This window comes from Sus scrofa, chromosome 14, assembly GCF_054392235.1.
Source record: "Sus scrofa isolate SSC_HxYL_T2T_F1_AM1 chromosome 14, Sscrofa_HxYL_maternal_Yorkshire_Landrace_v2.0, whole genome shotgun sequence".
Lineage (NCBI taxonomy): Eukaryota > Metazoa > Chordata > Mammalia > Artiodactyla > Suidae > Sus > Sus scrofa.
Window position 1 is genome coordinate 81,949,323 of NC_139396.1, and position 18,884 is coordinate 81,968,206.

At 51.6% G+C, this 18,884-nt stretch overlaps 1 protein-coding gene across 8 annotated transcripts in view; it reads left to right on the plus strand.

The window, feature by feature from the left end:
• PGBD5 (piggyBac transposable element derived 5) overlaps window positions 1-18,884 on the plus strand; it is a 313,156-nt gene that overhangs the window by 279,764 nt on the left and 14,508 nt on the right. For 7 of the 8 annotated variants that reach the window (XM_084996900.1, XM_084996896.1, XM_005670977.3 and 4 more), the window contains one exon: window positions 3,801-3,935. In XM_084996900.1, the coding sequence (XP_084853026.1) occupies window positions 3,801-3,935 (135 nt within the window). Of the gene's footprint in view, window positions 1-61; window positions 3,101-3,800; window positions 3,936-18,884 lie in introns of those variants that run through there. The other variant, XR_014827897.1, reaches the window with a different exon arrangement.

The following is an 18,884-nucleotide window of genomic DNA, read 5'->3' on the forward strand; positions in this document are numbered from 1 at the left end:
TGTTCGGGAAGGGCGGTGGGGGGACTGGCTGTGAGGGCTGTGGACAGTCACGTTTTCTGAGGTACCACTTTCCATCCCGAGCTTTGAGCTTCGTGTGTTGTTGAGGATCCCAGCAGGAAACCAATTCTGTGTTCGGGAAGGGCGGTGGGGGTACTGGCTGTGGGGGCTGTGGACAGTCACGTTTTAGGGAGATGACTGGGTGGCAAAGGGCCCAGGCCACCCAGCAGTGGGAAGCTGCCATCAGCCTGTGCCATTGCCGAGAAGAGGGAGTGGGACTGGGGGCAGTGATGGTTGCAGCCTGGAGCTCAACAGCAGGGGCAGTCAGGCGGGGCCCCCCATTTCTTGTTCATGCCCCCTCGTGGCCACACAAGCCAGACACTGGAGGTGCAGTTGGTCAGTTTGACCTCCAGCCACAGGGCAGGGTAGGAAGGGTGGGAAGGGCCTCTGGGGGGCAAATGGTACCCAGCACAGCCCACCCAGCATCAGGAACACAAGGCAGAGGGAAAGTCAGAGGTCCCGTGGGTCAGTTTACTAGTGGGCTGAGGACCCCAGGGAGTTTCCTCTTCATTCGACTCTGGGCCCAGTTGAGCCAGTCCTGTGTCAGGAGGCGGGGCAGGTCAGTCATAGGCGATGCAGTTAGAAGCTGCAGTGTGCAGTGGATTTGGAACATGCGAGCTGAGGTTCCTGCAGATTGACCCACCCCTTCCCCCAGGGTGTGCACAGGGCAGCACTGGCCTCACTGTGGAGAAGGACCTGTGCTCCGGGCTTGCGCATGTGGCCTTCCTGCTGGCCTCCAGCATCACAATGTCCTGCCCTTATTCTCCTCTCAAAGGCCTGTCTGCCTCTTAGGAAAGAAAGGGGGTTCCTGTTCTGACCCTTGGGTGGAGAAGCTGGGAGCCTGAAAGGTGTCCTGGCTTCCTAGCTTCTCCCTCTTGGGAAACCCCTGTTGGGTCTGGAATGTTCCCTTCAAGGAGAAGGGGTGTTTGCCAGGCCTCAGGGCTCCATGGAAGGTCTTCACTCTGCCCGATGAGACCAGTGGAAAGAGTTCTGTCCCATCCTGTCCACATCAGACATGTGGTTAGCTCTGCCCCAGGCTCCCAGTAGTGGCTCTGCATCCCCGCCAGACACATAACCCCACCTCAGCACACAGCACCCTCACACGCACCCCCGGCCTGAAAGCTCTGGAGCCTTTTTATTCCAGTAAATGCGACCATTGAGGGAGAACCTAGAGCTTTTATGAAGTTTTCAGAGGCCCCCAGAATCTCCCAGTAACCCCCATGGCATTTGTGCCCATGCACAAGTGCTTGTACACAGACTCCGAATGGGGAGGCGCTGTGTCTGCTTGAGACTGGGGTGTAGAGGAGTTAGAGGGGGGCTTGAGGGCAGGGTCACGAAAGTCAGTACGTGGCTGCCTGGTCTCCTCCATAACCACTGCCACCCCCAACACAGACTGGTCACACACAGGAGGGACCTGGGAGACACCCGGGTGATGCCATGCTGACCGGTCTGCAGCCTGGCGGAGACGGACGGGGTTTCTGGCACACAGACCTCAGAGCTCCGGAGAGCGCTCTGCCTGTGCTGGCTCAGCGGTGACCGTCCCACAGTCACATACTGATGCTGGAAAATGGGAGAAGCCCTCAAGTGCCGGGAGCTGTTGCCGGCTCTTTGGCTTTGGTGAGGCATGTGATTAAACATAAATTCGAACTGATTTTGTGATGAGTGCAGTGGAGTACAGGATGTTGGCTTTCGGAAGAGCCGAGGGGGAGGCGTCTTGCCCCCACCCTGCTCCACTTCCCCCCAACCAGCTAGAGTGGTTCCAGACAGGCTTGGAATGTCTCATGAGCCCCTTGGAGCCAGTGGGCCAAGGAGCAGGTGTGCGGTCAGCCTCTCTAGCCTCCTCTTTGTGAGCCCAGGCTGGGGGGTGGGGTGGGGTAGAGTGGGCTTGGTGTGCCCTGCCTCCAATAACAGAAAACTGAAGGGGCCAGTAGGTACATCTAAGACCAGACCTTACAGGGCGGCTGTTTTGAAGCGGCATTCGAGGTAGCATTGATATAAGAGTGGGGGTATTCCCTTCGTGGCTCAGCGGTTAATGAACCCAGCTGGGATCCATGAGGATGTGGGTTCAATCCCTGGCCTTGATCAGTGGGTTGAGGATTCAGCGCTGCCGTGAGCTGTAGTGTAGGTCACAGACACGGCTTGGATTCTGTGTTGCTGTGGCTGTGGTGTAGCCCGGCAGCTGTAGCTCTGATTCGACTCCTAGCCTGGGCACTTCCGTATGCTGCTGGTCTGGCCCTAAAACAAACAAACAAACAAACAACGACAACGAAAAACACAAGAGTGGGAGGCAATTGCCACGTCACAGTTGGTAACGTCACCCCCTGCCCTTGTCAGGCCACATTCTGACACCACCTGGGAGCTTGTTGGAAATGCAGACACTCAGGCCCTGCCCCAAACTTCCTGAGTCAGAATCACATTTCTATAATATTTCTGGGTGACACATTTGCTCTCTCTCAAGTTGAAAAGCCCTGATGGGGAGTGGATGTTGGCACACTTTTCCTGCCCATGGCCAGGTATTTCAGACGTTGGGGGCCATGTGGTCTGGGTTGGGACCTTGTAACCTGAAAGCGGCCACTGGCGCTATGTCCCTGATGGGCACAGTGGGTTCCAGTGAAACTTGATTTACAGCAGGTGATGGGCTGGGCTGGGCTTTGCTGGCCCCCAATCAGGAGCGTGGTGCGGAGGTCTCGAAATCATAGTACTGCCTGCATTCATCCTTACAGTGAACAGCACACATGCTTATCAATTCGTAAGTAACCTTGAAATTAGATTTGGAGACAAGTGTATCAGATTCCTAAAATTTACCCAGAGGTCCCTCTCCACCCGAACCCATTTTCATTATGCCATTTCTTTTTACTTTATTATCTTGTCATCGATAAAGTCTTATCTCCCTGCCATCAAGAAGTGGCAATAGGCCAAGTAAGTTTAAAACTGTGGTGGTGGCTCAGCCGGTTAAGGATCTGGCGTAGTCACTGCGGTGGCTCGGGTTCGATCCCTGGCCCAGGAACTTCCATATGCCATGGGCATAGCCAAAATAAATAAATACATTTAAAAAAGAGAAAATAAAAATTACCTGGGGAATCCCACGTCTGCAAGGACACGACAACCTGAAGGGGAGCCAGAGGCTGGGCTGTGGCAATGAGGGAACTGGGTCATTTCAGGAACGGTTTTGAGAAAGACAGTGTTCAGCCTGGGAAAAAGAAGGTCGTGAGCCAGCATGCGAGCTGTCTGCATACCTAAAGAGCTCATGTGTTTGTTTCTCGAGGGACAGAAGTCAGGTTGGTAGGTTCAGGTGAAATGTAGGTCAGGTTGGAGTCAGTGAGTGGTTGGAGCATCCATCATCCATCAGCAAACAGTCTTCCTTGAAAGGAAATGGGTACCCCCACCGGGCACATCCAGCTGGAAGTCGAGACCCTGGCTGGAGTCCTTCTCCCAAGTGACAGTTTGGACTGGGGACCTTAGCCCAATAAAAAAATAACTGTTATCATGATTTCCATTTATAAATATCTGGTAGGTGCTTTGCATACAGTTTCTGACTTAATTCTCTCCCAAATACTGGTGTAGATATTGATACTTCCTTTTACAGATGAGGAGACACAAGATCAGAGAGGTAAAGTAGCTTCACCAATGTCACACAGCTGGTCAAAGGCAGAAGCTAGGTTGGAGCCCAAATCTGATGGCCCTGCCCCTCCTGGAGCTTGTGCTGCCTTCTGTGAGAATCACTGCCTTTTCTTTCCTGGCAGGTGCTACACGAACCCCTGATTGACGAGGACCCTGTGTTCATTGCCACGTGCACAGAGCGTGAACTTCGGAAGAGGAAAAAGCGGAAATTCAGCCTCTGGGTCAGGCAGTGCTCGTCCACCGGCTTCATCATCCAGGTGAGCCCCTGGGCCGGGCCTCGGAGGCCAAGGAAGATTTGGTCACCAGTGAACTTGCTCACTTGCCTTTTTCACTGTGCCCCACCAGATGCTCCTTTCCTCACTGGGGCACTGGCGTAGCCGGCCCTTCCCCAGAGTGTTCTTGCTCCAGCCCCTCCGGTGAAATAACAGCTGTAAACAGCTCTCAGGGCTCAGGGTCAGCCAGAGGCTTCACCAGAATGGTGGGCACAGAGGTAGCTGCTGTGTCTCTTGAGAACACACTGTGCAGCATCCCAGAAGGACCCCTAGCCTCCGCAGGGTCCCTCTCCTGAGGACGCCTTCTTCACAGGCCACCAATAGCAGCAGGAGCTCGGCCCTTTGTGCCAGCCTTGCCACCTGCTCCCTGGCTCTGCTCTGCTCCAGACATAATGGGCACACGTTTTGGAAGAGGTTCCTGAACTCTGTGATGGGACCAGTGTCAGAGGTTGGGACCAGAGCAGGCAGGGGACAAAGCACAGGAGAGGTGGAGGTAAGGCTGATGAAACAGAGCCCTGGCCTGGGCCGCCACCTCCTGCCCCACTGCTTTCTACAGTCAGGACGCACAGCGGCCCCCACCTCACTGCCCAGCCCCGCTGTGGCCCAGGCCAAGGCACAGGGTGATTATATGCCCCCCTCCCTGCTCCTTGCCTCACCCAGCCAGGAAGTCATCTGAGCATCTGCTAATCGCCTGTGCTCAGAGCCGTGGAGGGAACATGTGTCTGTCCCGCAGCAGCAGCAGCCCGCCCTGCCCCACAGACTGGTGGCTTCAGGTTGGGCCGGGCCTGGGTCTGCTCATGCACACACTTGCGGCAGTTGCCAGACAGACCCATCCCAGAACAGGTGCCACTCTGGTCCTGTGGCCTGGGCCCTCTGTCCCCACACAGCCTCCTGTGGCCCTTGCCATCTCTAGTGTCCTTTGCAGTGACACTCCTTGGGGGACAGAGGAGTTTGCTTCACTTTATCATGACATTCAGTCATTTTTGAATAAATACTTAGTAGGTGTTGTTCCCTGCGGCATTGTGCCAGGCCCTGGAGTATGAAATCCTGCCTCCTGGGGGCTCTTTCTGCCTCTGTGGCTTTTGAAGGAATGTTCACACATGGGGTTCTGTGTGCATCTGGCCCCACTTCCTTTCTCCTGTAAACCTGATGAGTAGCAAGGAGTTACTTCCATTACTTACCAGCAAGGCCACTGTTGTCTCTGTCTGTCTGTCTCTCTGTCCCTCTTTCTCTCTCCTTCTCTCTCTCTCTGTCTTTTTCTTGCTCTTTCTCCGCGCAGGTTTTTCCCAGTTCTATGAAATCTATGAAATCCCCATCTATTAAATAAAAGGTTCAGGTTGGTACCTTGAAGTTTCCTTTCATTTCTAAAGCTCTGGTTCTAAGAGGCTTTACTGTAGCTGGCAACCTTGGTCCCCAGCAGTCTCGCATCCTCAGTGGCCAGGGCGACTGTGAACCCTGTGTATGGAGGTGCTGAAGAAGGTGCTGACCCCTGGCTGTGGCAGTCCCATGGCAGGTGGACCAAGGACTTTGGTGGCCTCCCCAGTTTTTCTGGTCCAGCACAAAGCTGGGAGGCCACCTCTGTCTGAGAAAGACCACGTGGCCTGGGGATGGTTGTCTTTTTAACATCCTGGCCCTTGTCCTGGTTCCTCAGATCCTAAACCTGGTTCGACAGCTTCTACAGGGCAGTGGCCTGGGCAGATTCAGCCACAGGGCAAGGGGCGAGGGGTGGAGGGTGCCTTCTCCCCACACCCAGCTTTTTCTCACCTTCTGTTCTCATACCAGCCGTGAGGTGCAGTGGGCAGAAGTCTTCACCCCCATTTTCCAGATGCCGCCTCTGTCCCAGCACCACACACCCCCTCCACCCCCCGTCCTGAGGGCCAGCTGCAGACCCAGCTCTGCTCCTTCCTGTGTGAACTCATCCGGCTCCCAAATTGCTCTGGATCTTGGCGTCCTTATTTATAGGGTGAAGGGGTGGGGGTCTTACTCAATGCTTCCTGAAACTGCAGGTTTCTAGGATTCTCTTCTTTTTTGCATCACATGAGGCGTGGTGTCCACAAGCACATCGTCTTCATTTGTGTTTGTGGAATAAATTCTTCTCCTGTGTGACTTTTCATTCGAGAGTCCTAGTCGCCCAGCCTCAGAGAGACTGTGGCCAGCCTGCTGCCCAAATACCCTTCGCCCCCCATTGTCCTCTCACCAGTAACGGGTCTGAGGCTCTGTGGCCCCTCCCAGTTCTGTGATTGGCAGATTGGATGCAGGTGGACATGGTGCAGGAAGGGACTGGACAGGGTGTGTGTGTGTGTGGTTCTCCTCTGGCCTCTCCGCCCTGACCGTGAGTAGACATCCAGGCTGCATCGCTGAGTCCTGAAACCATGAGCTAATAAAAGTTACCATGTGTCACTGCGCCTGTGGTTGTTTGTTTCCCAGTGACAGAACTGATCCCAGGCCTGCCAGTTAGGGACTGTGCAGTGACTGGAGAACTTTCTTCCCGTTACTCTGTCATGGACTCAACCGATGCCTGGAAGGGACACTAGATTTCTGGGTGTGTTTCCAGGAGGGACCAAGGCCTTGCTTTAGTTTCATAGCTTCATTCTGCCAAGACTCTACGGTTTGCTGGTTGGACCACATCCTTCTGAGGTAGGGCCGGGGTGGGGATTTGTTCCTCTTGAAAGATTCTGGATCAAGGGATAAATGAGGGAAAACACACCACATTGGTTAGCGATCTCTCAGGTGGTACCAGGAAAGTTCGGCAGGAGAGCTGAGCAGGAACTCAGATGCGGTGAGCATGTCCACACAGGGCATCTGGACGAGGAGGGAAAGCCAGCAGCTAGATGGAGCAGCGCAGCTAGCACTCAGGGGTCCAGAGGGACCCCAGTAGCTTTCAGTATTTTTGTAGGTTTCCTCCCCGTGAATTCATCTGAAGGGGAACCAGATGCACGTGGTTAAAAATCCAATATTTAAGCCCGAGGAGATTATAGGGAAGCGTGCAGGAGGTTGCAACAAAGAGGCAGAGATGAAATGAACTGTGTCATCTGGGTGTTGGTTTTCACTTCGGGGAGTGCGGGAGGTAGGGGGTTCAGAGTCTCCAGGAGAAAAGCAACCCGAGGAGGCAGTCGCTGCAGAGAAAGTCAGACCCTCGTGGAGATGCCGTCCATCTTGGGAAGGTGGTGCTGCCTCATCTGTCCTCACATCTCGCCTCCAGCCCTCCTTCCAGAAGCCTCGCACGAGAGACCTGGCTCACGGAGAGCCCAGTCTCCCACATGGCATTTGTAGGGCCACCCTGCAGGACCACCCACGCCTTGAATCCAAGCTGTCTATCTTGGCGTCGCACCGTGCACCAAATGCTGGAAAATGAATCAGCACATGGCACTGCCTGCCCACAGTGCTCCAGGCCCGAGGGGCAGTAGGTGAGGCCGTCCACACCACTTGCCTTGGGTCTTTGGTCATCTGGAAAACACTGTCACGTGAGAATTGAAATTTGTCTTGTGTATTGTGGGCCTGTCCTGAGAGAGCATCTTTTTTTTTTTTATTGCGGTAAAATATTTTTACAGCCACACCTGCAGCATATGGAAGTTCCTGGGCCAAGAATTAAATCTGAGCCACAGTAATGGCAATGCTGGATCCTTTAATCCACTGCACCGGGCTGGGGATCGAACCCATGCCTCTGCAGTCAGATTCTTAACCCACTGTGCCATAGCAGGAATTCCACCATTTAACCATTTTTAAGTGTCCAATCCAGTGGCATTAAGTATGTTCACAGTGTTGTGCAGCCATCACCACCATCCATTTCCAGAACTTTCCCCCATCCCAGCCATCTAGGAGCAGAACTCTTGGCTGGGGGATGATGTGCCATCAGGTGGAAGTAGTGAATTTCCTGTGAGCAAAGGCACCTTCTGGATGCACTGTGGATGCTGGGGGAGCTTGGAGGAGCCGTCGCCAGGCATCCCGCTCTGGTTGAATATTTAGTGCTGGTCACACTTCCCTTGGTCAGGTTGCTCCACTCCTAGTTAAGGGCAGATGAACGAATGGCTTGGACAGTATACACAGCCCTTGGTCCCAGGGCCATCTGCATTCTGTGCCAGAGAGGTGCCTTCAGTCATTTGGGGCGTACCCAGTCACTCTTAGGGGTCTAGGGTGCCCATGAACGCCTGTTCTGCTTTGCTTCTTTCCTGACCCAGCCTTTCTGGCTTTACCCTCTGATATCCGTGGGGATCAAAGGGTGTGATGGGTGATTTTGTGCCAATTTGGCTGGGCCACAGTACCTAGATATTTGGTCAGACACTCTTCTGGATGTGTGGTGGAGGTATTTTTAGATGACCTTGACATGGAAATGGGTAGGTGCCGAGACCAGCTCAGCAGGGTGGGGCTGAAGAATGGGTGCTGTGGAACTTAAGGGAAAAAAGTTAACATAAGACACAGAGACGTTTATCTTGAGTAAAGGTGGGAACTGGGGGACTCAAGGTCTCAGGGACCAAGAGCCCTGCCTCAAGAAACCACACTGCTTTTATTGTGCTCTTGAGGATTACGTCAAGTGAAAAGGGGGTTGAAGGTGCAGGATATAGGTTTTTTTTTATTATTTTATAAGTTCTTTTATTATTTTAAAAGTCAAACTTTTACTCTAAACTTTAGGCATTTAAGAATGATTAGCATTTGAGTTAGCTATCTATGCATAGCATTTCAGAGAATCCTCACTGTGCTTCCGAAACGGCAACCCAGTGTGCCTAGGTTTGCACCTTGGTTCTCTTTTTTTTTTTTTTTTTTTTTTTTGTCTTTTTGCCATTTCTTGGGCCGCTCCCGCGGCATATGGAGGTTCCCAGGCTAGAGGTCCAATCGGAGCTGTAGCTGCCAGCCTACGCCAGAGCCACAGCAACGCGGGATCCAAGCCGCGTCTGCGACCTACACCACAGCTCACAGCAACGCCGGATTGTTAACCCACTGAGCAAGGCCAGGGATCAAACCCACAACCTCATGGTTCCTAGTTGGATTCGTTAACCACTGCACCACGATGGGAACTCCGGTTCTCTTTTCTAATGCATATTCTGCTAACGACCACTCATAAACCACTTGGCCATGAGGTTCCTCTTTCTCTTATTCTTTGGAGGACATATCATGCTTGTGCAAATGGCCTAGACCAATGTATTATGTCTTCATTCAGCTGACCCCATGAATAACCCTTGCCTTTAGGTCTTTGGTCTTAAGCTTAGGTCATTTACCATCACAGGGACTGTTTCTCAAGCAGGAAGACAGGACAAAGTAAGGAAGGACAAGATGGAGTTTTCAGCAAAGAGGCTAAGAAAATATTATAAAAACATGTCTCACAAACAGGTAGACTTAGAGTACAGCAGATTGCCCCCCATCATTTGGGTGGGCCTTGTCAAATCAGTTGAAGGCCTAAATAGAAAAAGACTGACTTCACTGAAAGCAGATGGCCTTTGGAGGTGAACTGCAGCTCTTCCCTGGGTCTCCAGCCTGCCAGCATGTTCTGGAGATTTTGGACTTAACAGATCTCCGTAATCAGACAAACCAATTCCTTGAAATAAAGGAATCTCAAGTTCTTCCTTGAGATAAGCTGTCTTTTATCTCCCAATAGGTAGATAGATCTCTCTCTGTCTCTCTGTCTCCATCCTCTTGGTTCCACTGCAGAGGGACTTATGCCAGCCACTGGGCTCACATAGCCGGTGTGTGTCCCAGGCTCCCTGCGGTGGACTGCTCTGGACTCTGGACTCCTAGGGCAGGGACTGTAGCTGCTGGCCTCAGCTTTGTCTCTCTAGAGCCTGAGGTGCTTGCTAGCCCCCCCCCCTTTTTTTTTTTTTAAGAATTGATGTCTAAGACAGCCCTATTATCAAGGAGTTTCCAAAATGGCTGGGAAGATAAGCCCTCTGCAAAAGAAACCCTGGGTACAGATTGTTTCATAAGCACATTTTAGGGAATTTGGATCACACTCGGTGCCAAGGGCCCAGAGGGAAATGGAGCCTTCACGGCCCCTCTCATGAGTATTAAAAATATTCATGGAGTTTCTATTGTGGCTTAACAGGCTAAGAACCCAACTAGTGTCCACAAGGATGTGGGTTCGATCCCTGGTGTTGCTTGGTGGGTTAAGAATCTGGCATTGCTGTCAGCTGTGGTGTAGATCATAGATGCCGCTCGGATCCCGTGTTGCCGTGGCTATGGCGTAGGCCAGCAGCTGTGGCTCTGAATCCACCCCTGGCTCTGGAACTTCCATATGCTGCTAGGTGCAGCCCTAAAAAGAAAGAAAATTCATAAGCACAGGGTAAGCAGTGCAGCGCTGGAAGTGTATGTGCAGTGTTGTGGGCTGGAGGAGGGCACCTACAGGGCTAAGGGCTCCCAGGGCATAGAGCATAGGGCGTGTGATACCCAGAGGGGAAGGTGGACCATGAGTGCAGAGTTAGGGGACAGGTGGGGGCCAGTGGCACTCACTGCAGGCCAGCCCTGAGCTCGTCCACTGAGCAGCACGTGGCCCCTGACCGGTGTCTTGCTGTCCTTCTTTTACACCTGGGAAAACTGAAGAGAACCACTTACCACAAACTGCAGGGCTAAGAGGCGGAGGCAGAGACGTGACCCCCGGCCCACGATCTTTGCTCCCAGGACCCTCAGGGAGGTGGAGGAGACACGAGTGCCCAGCTTGGGGCCAGGGCATCTGAATGTAGTGTCTCATTCCCAACATGACCACCTCTCTGGGGAATATTTCCCTGACTCACCTTTGGAGCATTCATTCCAGGAGACACGGGCCATACCACGTGTTGGTGTCCATAGTGGAGAGTCCTTGGAGCTCAGGGCAGCCAGTGGTTCTCATCCTGGCTCGTGGGGGAAACTCTGGGCCTGATAACCCCAGGTTTTAATAGCAGTAGCTAAGCAGGCAGGGAATCAGTTAAGACATGAGGCTCTAACCGTCATGGACAGACTTGCTTCTTGGGAACCAAACCCTTTGTCCTCTGAGGCCACCGCCAGGGGCTGCTTTCTGCAGAACTCCTGCCCTGTCCAGATCAGAGGCCTGTGGCATGCCTGAGAGGGTGTTCTTGTTCCGAGAGCTATCCCAGCCCCATCGTGCCCTCCAGCCCGGGCCATTTGCAAGTCCAGTTTCCCTGCCTGTCCCCTCATCTGCAGCCCCCAGTGAGCTGAGGGGGTGAAAGGAGAGGATGGTACAGAAGAGGGGACGTCCCTTTTCAGGGGAACTGTGTCACTGGGTGGCTGGAGTTTCTCAGTCTGTGCCACTGAGGTGTCATCTTGGAAGCCTTGTGACCTTTCTGTGGAGTCACAGGGACTGTTTCTGTAGAGGATGCAGTTCTGGTTCTACCACGTTGAAAAGATGGAGAATACAGTGAGGAAAACAGGTGTATCGACCTATGGTGATCATGCGGTGCCCTGAAATTCTTTGGGGAGAAAAGAATCAACTAATTTTAAAAAAACAAAACCTGGTATGGATAAAAGGCCGATTCCTCTTGTTGGAGTGTGTTGAACCAGCTGGGCTGCTTCCACAGCGCAAGACCCAGGGTCCCCAGAGAGGAAGGTGGTGGAGGAGCAGGTGCCTGGGAGGCCCCCTGAGGGGCCAATGCCCCACCTGGAGAGGATGGCCGGACAGTTCCCAGAGGGTCGGGTGGCTGCTGTGCTGAGCAGGGGCAGAGCCCAGGTCCCTGGTCAGTGAGTGGAGAATTTGGACCTCAAAAGCCTGAAGGCAGGATGGAAACCCCTGGCCACCTGCCCCCAGGCACATCACCTGGGTGTGTCCCCATCCTTTGTGTCTGGATCAGCTGCTCTAGAAGCCCTCTGCCCTCTTCCATCTACTCCATGGGCTATGAGAGCTGCTTCTGCAGTAATCTGCCTCTGGGGAGCACTTGCTGCGGGATGGACTCCACGCTTAAGCACTTTACATGAATTGCTCATCTTCTTTTCATGACCACCTTGTGAAGTGAGCAGGGGTACCTTGTCCAAAGTCTCAACCTAAAGTGGGAGACCCGGGATTAAACTCACCCTTTGCCACTCCAGAGCCCACCCTCTGATCCCCTAGGCTACGATCTCTCCCCAAGGAGAGAACTTTTCTCACTTTAGACAAAAACCTGAGCTTCTGTTTCTTATCCAGCTTGCTTGTTGTGTGATTGACATTCTAGCATTGTTTGTCGCTGGCCTCCCTTATTTTGAGACATACTCTGTATGTTGAAAGAACTTGAGGAATTTGCACCAAAGGTTTTTCAGGTAATTTTTTTTATTGACGTATAGTCAATTTACATTGTTGTGCCAATTTCTACCGTACAGCAAAGTGACCCAGTCATACATATATATACAATCCCTTTCTCATATTATCTTCCATCAAGTTCTATCCCAAGAGCCTGCATATAGTTCTCTGTGCTATACTGTATTTTTTATTTGATCTTGAATTTTTTTTATGTCCTAGTGGATTGTTCCTGACCTATAGCTAACTGGATTAGCTTGAAAAGTAAGGCTCAGGATAGGATTCATCAGCTAGAGTGGATTTTGCTCCTGGAGTCAAAAGCTGGGCAGGGTGTTTACCCATCTGTTTACCTGTGCAGTGGCCAGTCCTGTCAGGTGGAATGTGGTTATGTCACAGGGTGGAGTAGGCTTGGGCTCTAGTCCCTGCATGTCTTGGAGCAAGGGGCTGCACTTCCTCTTCCTGAGACTGTTGGGTGGGTTAGTTTACCCAGCCCTCCTTACTACCATCTAGGGAAGCAGAGAAAAGGAATATTTCTTAGGTGCCCATATAAGGGAATTACACACTTGCTGGATCAGTTTGAACCCAGCCCCTCCCCAAGGAACTGCACTGCTGGGAGGTGTGCACAGAGCCCTCTGTGTCTCTTCCAATCCAGCCTGTGTTTTGTAGTTGTTTAATTGAAGTATATTTGCTTTACGATGTTGTGTTTATTTCTGGTATACAGCATAGTGATTCAGTTTTGTATGTATTCTTTTTCAGATTCTTTTCTCTTATAGGTTATTATAAGATCTTGAGTAGAGTTCCCTGTGCTATGCAGCAGGACCTTGTTGGTTATCCATTTTATATTTAGTAGTGTGTATATGTTAAGCCCAAACTCCTAATTTATCCCTTCCCCTTTGATAACTACGAGTTTGTTCTCTGTGTCTGTCTGTTTCTGTTCTGTGGATAGGTTCATTTATGTCATATTTTAGATTCCACCTATAAATATATGGTATTTGTCTTTCTCTCTCTGACCTCACTTAGTATGAGAATCTCTGGTTGCATCCGTGTTGCTGCAAATGGCGTTTTTCCATTTTGTATGGTTGAGTAATACTCCTTTGTATATATGTGCCATATCTTCTTTATCAGATCCTCTGTTGATGGTCATTTAGGTTGCTTCCTTGCTGCAGTGAACACTGGGGTGCATGTATCTTTTCAAATTATAGTTTTCTTGACAGTCCATCATTTTGAAAGGCAGACTCACCAGGATTTGAGGTTTGGGGTGAATCAAAGGCAAGGTTCTTGTAAGGGTCTCTAATGCTGAAGGTGCATGAGAGTCTCAGTGCATGAGTCCTTCCTGGCCATGATCGTGATGAGAGGTGATATGGGGAAAAACTGATGGTGAAAACCTATCAGTAAGATGAAGGTGTGGAGACTTTACTGGAAAACAGGACTGATGAGCCAAGGATGGTGTGAGACAGCACGTCCGGTAGAACTTTCCAAGATGATGGAACATTCTGTACTCTGCTCTCCACCATGACAGCCGCCTGCCACATGTGACTGCTGAGAACGTGGCCCGTGTGACTGAGGAATTGAATTTTTCACCTTAGTTGTAGTGAATTTAAATTAAAACAGCTGCCTGGGTCTAGAGGCTGCAGCACCGACATGGAGCTTTGCCATAAAAGAATCACTTCTGTGTACACAGCTTGCACATAGAGACATGGCCTTGTGAGGTGCAGAAGGTATTATTATCCTTATAAACGAGGAAAGCAAGGCTCAGAGAAGTGTAGTAGCTGGCCCGGAGTCACACAAGCTCGAATCCAGGCCTGTGCCCTCACTCTACCCTGGTGGCCCTCCCTTCCTCTCATAGTGAGTAACATCATTGAAATTTTACAGCTTTTCGGTGTGGCCAATCCTGCCCCCCATCCTGCCCGTCTCCATATGCCTGTGCCGCACTGCTGGGATCACACCCTCCATTCACTCTCTGTACTGCTAGTGAGTAAAAGTTCAAGTAAAAGACCACAGTCCTGGAGTTGCCGTTGTGGTGCAGCAGTTAAGAAGCCAACATAGTGACTGTGAGGAAGAGGGTTCAATCCCTGGCCTCCCTCAGTGGGTTAAGGATCCCCCATTGCTGTAAGCTGTGGTGTCAGTTGTAGATGTGGCTCAGATCTGGTGTTGCAGTAACTCTGTTGTAGGCCAGCAGCTGCAGCTCCAATTTGACTCCTAGCCCAGGAACTTAAATATGCCACAGGCGCGGCAGTAAAAAAAAAAAAAAAAAAAAAAAAAGACCATAGTCCTTAATGCGTGACTTTCCCGTCTGTGGACACCCGCTGCACCACAGTGGAGAAGCCCTATTCTCTTCTGTCTGCAGGAGAATCAGGGAGAGTGGTCAAGACTGGCTGAGCCCAGTGGCAGCTTAGTGGAAGTGTCCGCTGGTGCATCTTTCGTGACCCTGAGTCCATCAGTGATGGCAACTGTCACCAGTGTCCCTTTTGAGAAGGGAAGGGGTGGCAATGAACTAGGTCCCACCTCTCAAGACTTGGGGGCATTTCAGAAGCTGGGTTAAGATAACTAGTCCTGCGGTGCATGCATGTCTCAAGATAACACCACTGAAATCCAAATTCCTGAGTCTTTCTGCTACAATGTCAGTAAAAATACCCAGCATATGTAGTAACGTCCCAGAGCAAAAATGTCATGCCCTATGTTAATAAGTTTTCTTCCCTTTCTTTCTGAATCTATACATAGAAAAGTTAATAAATCATAGGATCAAGAAGAAAATTTTTCAGGAAAAGTGAAAAGCTTGGCAGCTGAGAGATATATTTCTCTGCCTTATTAAAGACACTTGTCAAACAAGCTCGTAGCTCAGATAGTAAACATCTCTACAGCAGATTCCATTTTCCCAGGGGCGTAACTGCTCAGTGCCTCCCCACGCTGGAGGGACTGTTCTAAGGCCGTGGTGCTCTCTTGTGTGTGTGGCCAGATAGAATGTTTTGAAAAGCCAACAAAGCAGCAATTATACATTTCAGTGAATGGCATTTCCTTGGCACAGTCTTTTTTAAGCACCTGGAGCGGAGTACAAATGTGAGGCTGCCCTTCTCAGATCACGGATGGGGTTGCTTCAGGCAGATTTCTAATCTGCACACACTCATCTGCCTGCCTTGAGCATCGTGGCAATGGTGCAAGGTTGGGATGAGAGGCCATGGAAGGTGATGATTTTTTTCCGTAGGGGTTATAGATTCATTCCCCCAGCTAAGAGGTACAGGTTGACATCTTAGCCCAGCTGAAGTTATTCAGTCAGAGCAAACACAGACCACTGGGTGCTGGGTCAGGCTGACCCAGTGACCTTTGGACAGCCCAGTGAATGGTTCTTTGGAAATCATGCCTCTCAACTGGGACATTGGAGGCTACAATTTTTTTGTTACTCAAATGTAGATCCTATTTTATATTGACCTTAGGAATAAACTTGTTGTAGTAACAAGTCACACATTTGAGACCTTCCCTGGACCTGCATTGATGCCACTTTGTGGCCTCAGTCTTCTTCCAGACATCCTGAGGGGCCAGGAAGACGTTGACCCCGTGCCTCTCCCTTCTGATGGAGCAGCTGAGCATCTGCTCCTTGGGGAAGAGACTGGGTGGAGTCTGGTAAGATGCCAGGGTACCGACCTGCCTGTGTAGACAGACTAAGCTGAGGAATTCCAGGATGGCCCTGTAACCCCACCACATGGCATTGGCTTTGGGAGAAATATTGTTCCTAGGAGAGCAGTGGGTGTATTAAATCCTGAGGGGCTAAGCCAGACCCCTGGGGTCACCAGTATTCGGGGCGGTGGGTGGTGGGAGCAGGCTGTGGAAGCGGGGCTCAGAGAAATATGGAGAGGAAGGGTGAGGCAGAAGAACAAGGAGAGGAAGGAAAGAGGAAGCTGTCCAGGAGGAGGAAGGATCGAGAAGGTCCAACAAGCGGGCAGAAACGTAGTGACCAGAGTTGGATGCCTGGCAGACACGGGTGATCCCTCCAAGGTCGTGTAGCCCCAGGCAGAACTGGACATTCTAACAGGTGATTTCTGCCTACACACACCCACACACCCACCCCAGGCAGAACTGGACATTCTAACAGGTGATTTCTGCCTACACACACCCACACACCCCTGCCCTCGCCGCACACAACTTATCTGATGTTTCTAGACGGATATGCATTTGATGCCTTTCTGGTTTTTGCTGCCTGCAGAATCACCATAGGCCCAGTGGCTTACACCGCACCCACTTATACCCCACCATTCTGCTCAGGGTACCGCGGGGCTGAAATAAGTCACTGTGGCTGGCTGTGTGTACACCTGGGCTCGGAGCTGCCTCCAGGCCCACTCAGGCTCCCTGTGGCTGTTGTGCGAGCGGGGGTGGCTCCTAGCCCAGGGCCCCCTCCATCCTCAGAGCTCACAGTGGAGACCCTCCTCTCAGGGGAGTCCTTCTCATGTTTCCACTCTCTGCCCGGGAGAGCCCTGTTCCTTTTAGAGCTTCACCTCTACGTCAGGCCCACCCAGGATCATTGCCTTTTTAAACTCTGTGGATTTAGGACTATGACAGTACCCACAAAATCAAAGTCCCTCCACAGCATCACTGAGACCAGAGTTTGAGTGACTAGCTGGGGGGAGGCATTTACACACCAGGGCCGTCTCCAAGCACCACAGGGACATGCTATGTCAGCAGCTGCATTTCTCTGGACCAGATGAATCCAAACACCATGAGCAATAAAGGGACGGCTCCCTTTATTATTAAGCCAGCAGAGAGGTGATGACGTCAACTTTATTCTCTGAGATTGAGGCCCGCTCCATTGAGCAGTGTCTGTAGATCAGCAGTGACACCTCCCCTGCCCAGACGTCCCACCCTGGTGAGAGTTGGGGGCCGTTCATCACTGCCAGAATGCTGCCTTGGTGTAGTCTGTGTGTGTGTCACTACGGGAAACTCTGCCTTGGTACAGTGTGGGGTGGGGGAGCACACCTGTGGATGTGCGTATGTGTCTGCATGTGCATGCACGTGTGTCACTGCTGGAACACTACCTTGGTACAGTCTGTCTTTGTATGTGTGTGCAGATATGGCGACTCTATCCTTAAATGGCTATTTCTATATGTTGCAAGTATAGATATTTTCGATTTTTGTTTTTGTTGCTAACAACACAATCCAGTTTCATCAAATAAGACCAAATATAATAGAAGAACCTCCCTAGCAGGGTTACCCGAGCACAGGCCCACTTGAAGTTGCATCTGCTCCCGAGACAGCCCAGCCTCGGGTCGTGGTGGTGAAGAGGTACTGTGTCAAGAACGTGCCTGGAGGAGTTCCTGCCATGGCTCAGTGGTTAACAAATCCGACTAAGAACCATGAGGTTGAAGGTTCGATCCCTGGCCTTGCTCGTGGGTTAAGGATCCAGCATTGCCGTGAGCTGTAGTGTAGGTCACAGACGCGGCTCAGATCCCACGTTGCTGTGGCTCTGGCATAGGCTGGCAGCTACAGCTCTGATTAGACCCCTAGCCTGGGAACCTCCATATGCTGCGGGAGCGGCCCTAGAAAAGGCAAAAAGACAAAAAAAAAAGAATGCTCCTAGAGATGAAGAGCCTCTTACAGCAGCTCTTTCCCTGCATCCTCATCCATCCCTGACCTTCTCCAATTGACGTCTTCCTCTGGGGCTTCTGCCTGGATGTCCTCAGGCACCTCAGACCCCACACAGCTGGCCTCGCGCATCCTGCCCACACCTCCTGCTGGCATGGTCACCACCTCACTGCCTTAATCTGTCCCTGACTGTCTTCACTGCCCGGGCCAACTACTCCATCAGGCAATGCGGGAACAGCGCCCAGAGTGGTAACACCGAGGGGCAGATATGGTGACTCTGTCCTTAAATGGCTGTTTCTATGTGTTGGAAGTATAGATATTTTAGATTTTTGAAAGGGTTTCTGTTTCTCTTAAAACCAGAAGGGGAAAGAACCCAAACTTGTAGGTGGAAGAAAGTGCTTGAATATATATTTGTTTTTTATGCCAGTACAGTTATAAAATAGAATTTTAAATGTATATACATATTTATTTATTTCTGAAGGAAGAGCCCCATGGAAGTAAAGTGCCCATGTAAGTCACAATGCAGTCCTGACCCTGCCTCGTTCCTAGAGCAGGAGCATTTGCGCCAGCGGTAGTGCCCATCGCCTTACCTGTGGCCTGGGAAGTAGGGAAGGTGCTCTGTGACATGGTCTCAGTGGGTGTCTTGCAGCTCTGGTTACCAGGTAGGGTCGCAGATCTCAGGTCATCTGGAGCTGCTGCCTTGGCTGGTAGGTCTGGCTCAGGAAGGTCCTCCCTGGCTTCCAGACTTTGACGCACGGGTGAGCGAAGCAGCCAGGCCCTTGGCATTGTGTGAGGGAACCACTCTTCTCCGCATCATCACAGCTGGGTTGATGGCAGGTCCATGCAGCCCCCGCGGGCCACCTCTTCTCCGCTCCCCACCCCTGAGGAAATCCACGCTTCCAAAGGGCAGAGGGTGGAGGATGCACACTGGGCTGTGCAGCTGAATCCAGCCTAGACATCAGGGGGTGCCGTCTGGAAGGCATACCTGCTTGGAGGCCCACAGTAGCAGGTGGCCTGGATGCCCACCTTTAAGAACACAGGCTGTGCTGCCTGCTGAAAACGGATCCATGCAGGTCTGGCTCGCCCAGTGCATCAGCTGGAAGAGCTATGGGCCAGTGACCGCTGGGAAGACAAGGCTCTCCGGGTTATCATTAAATCCAGGAGGGAGTGGCTGT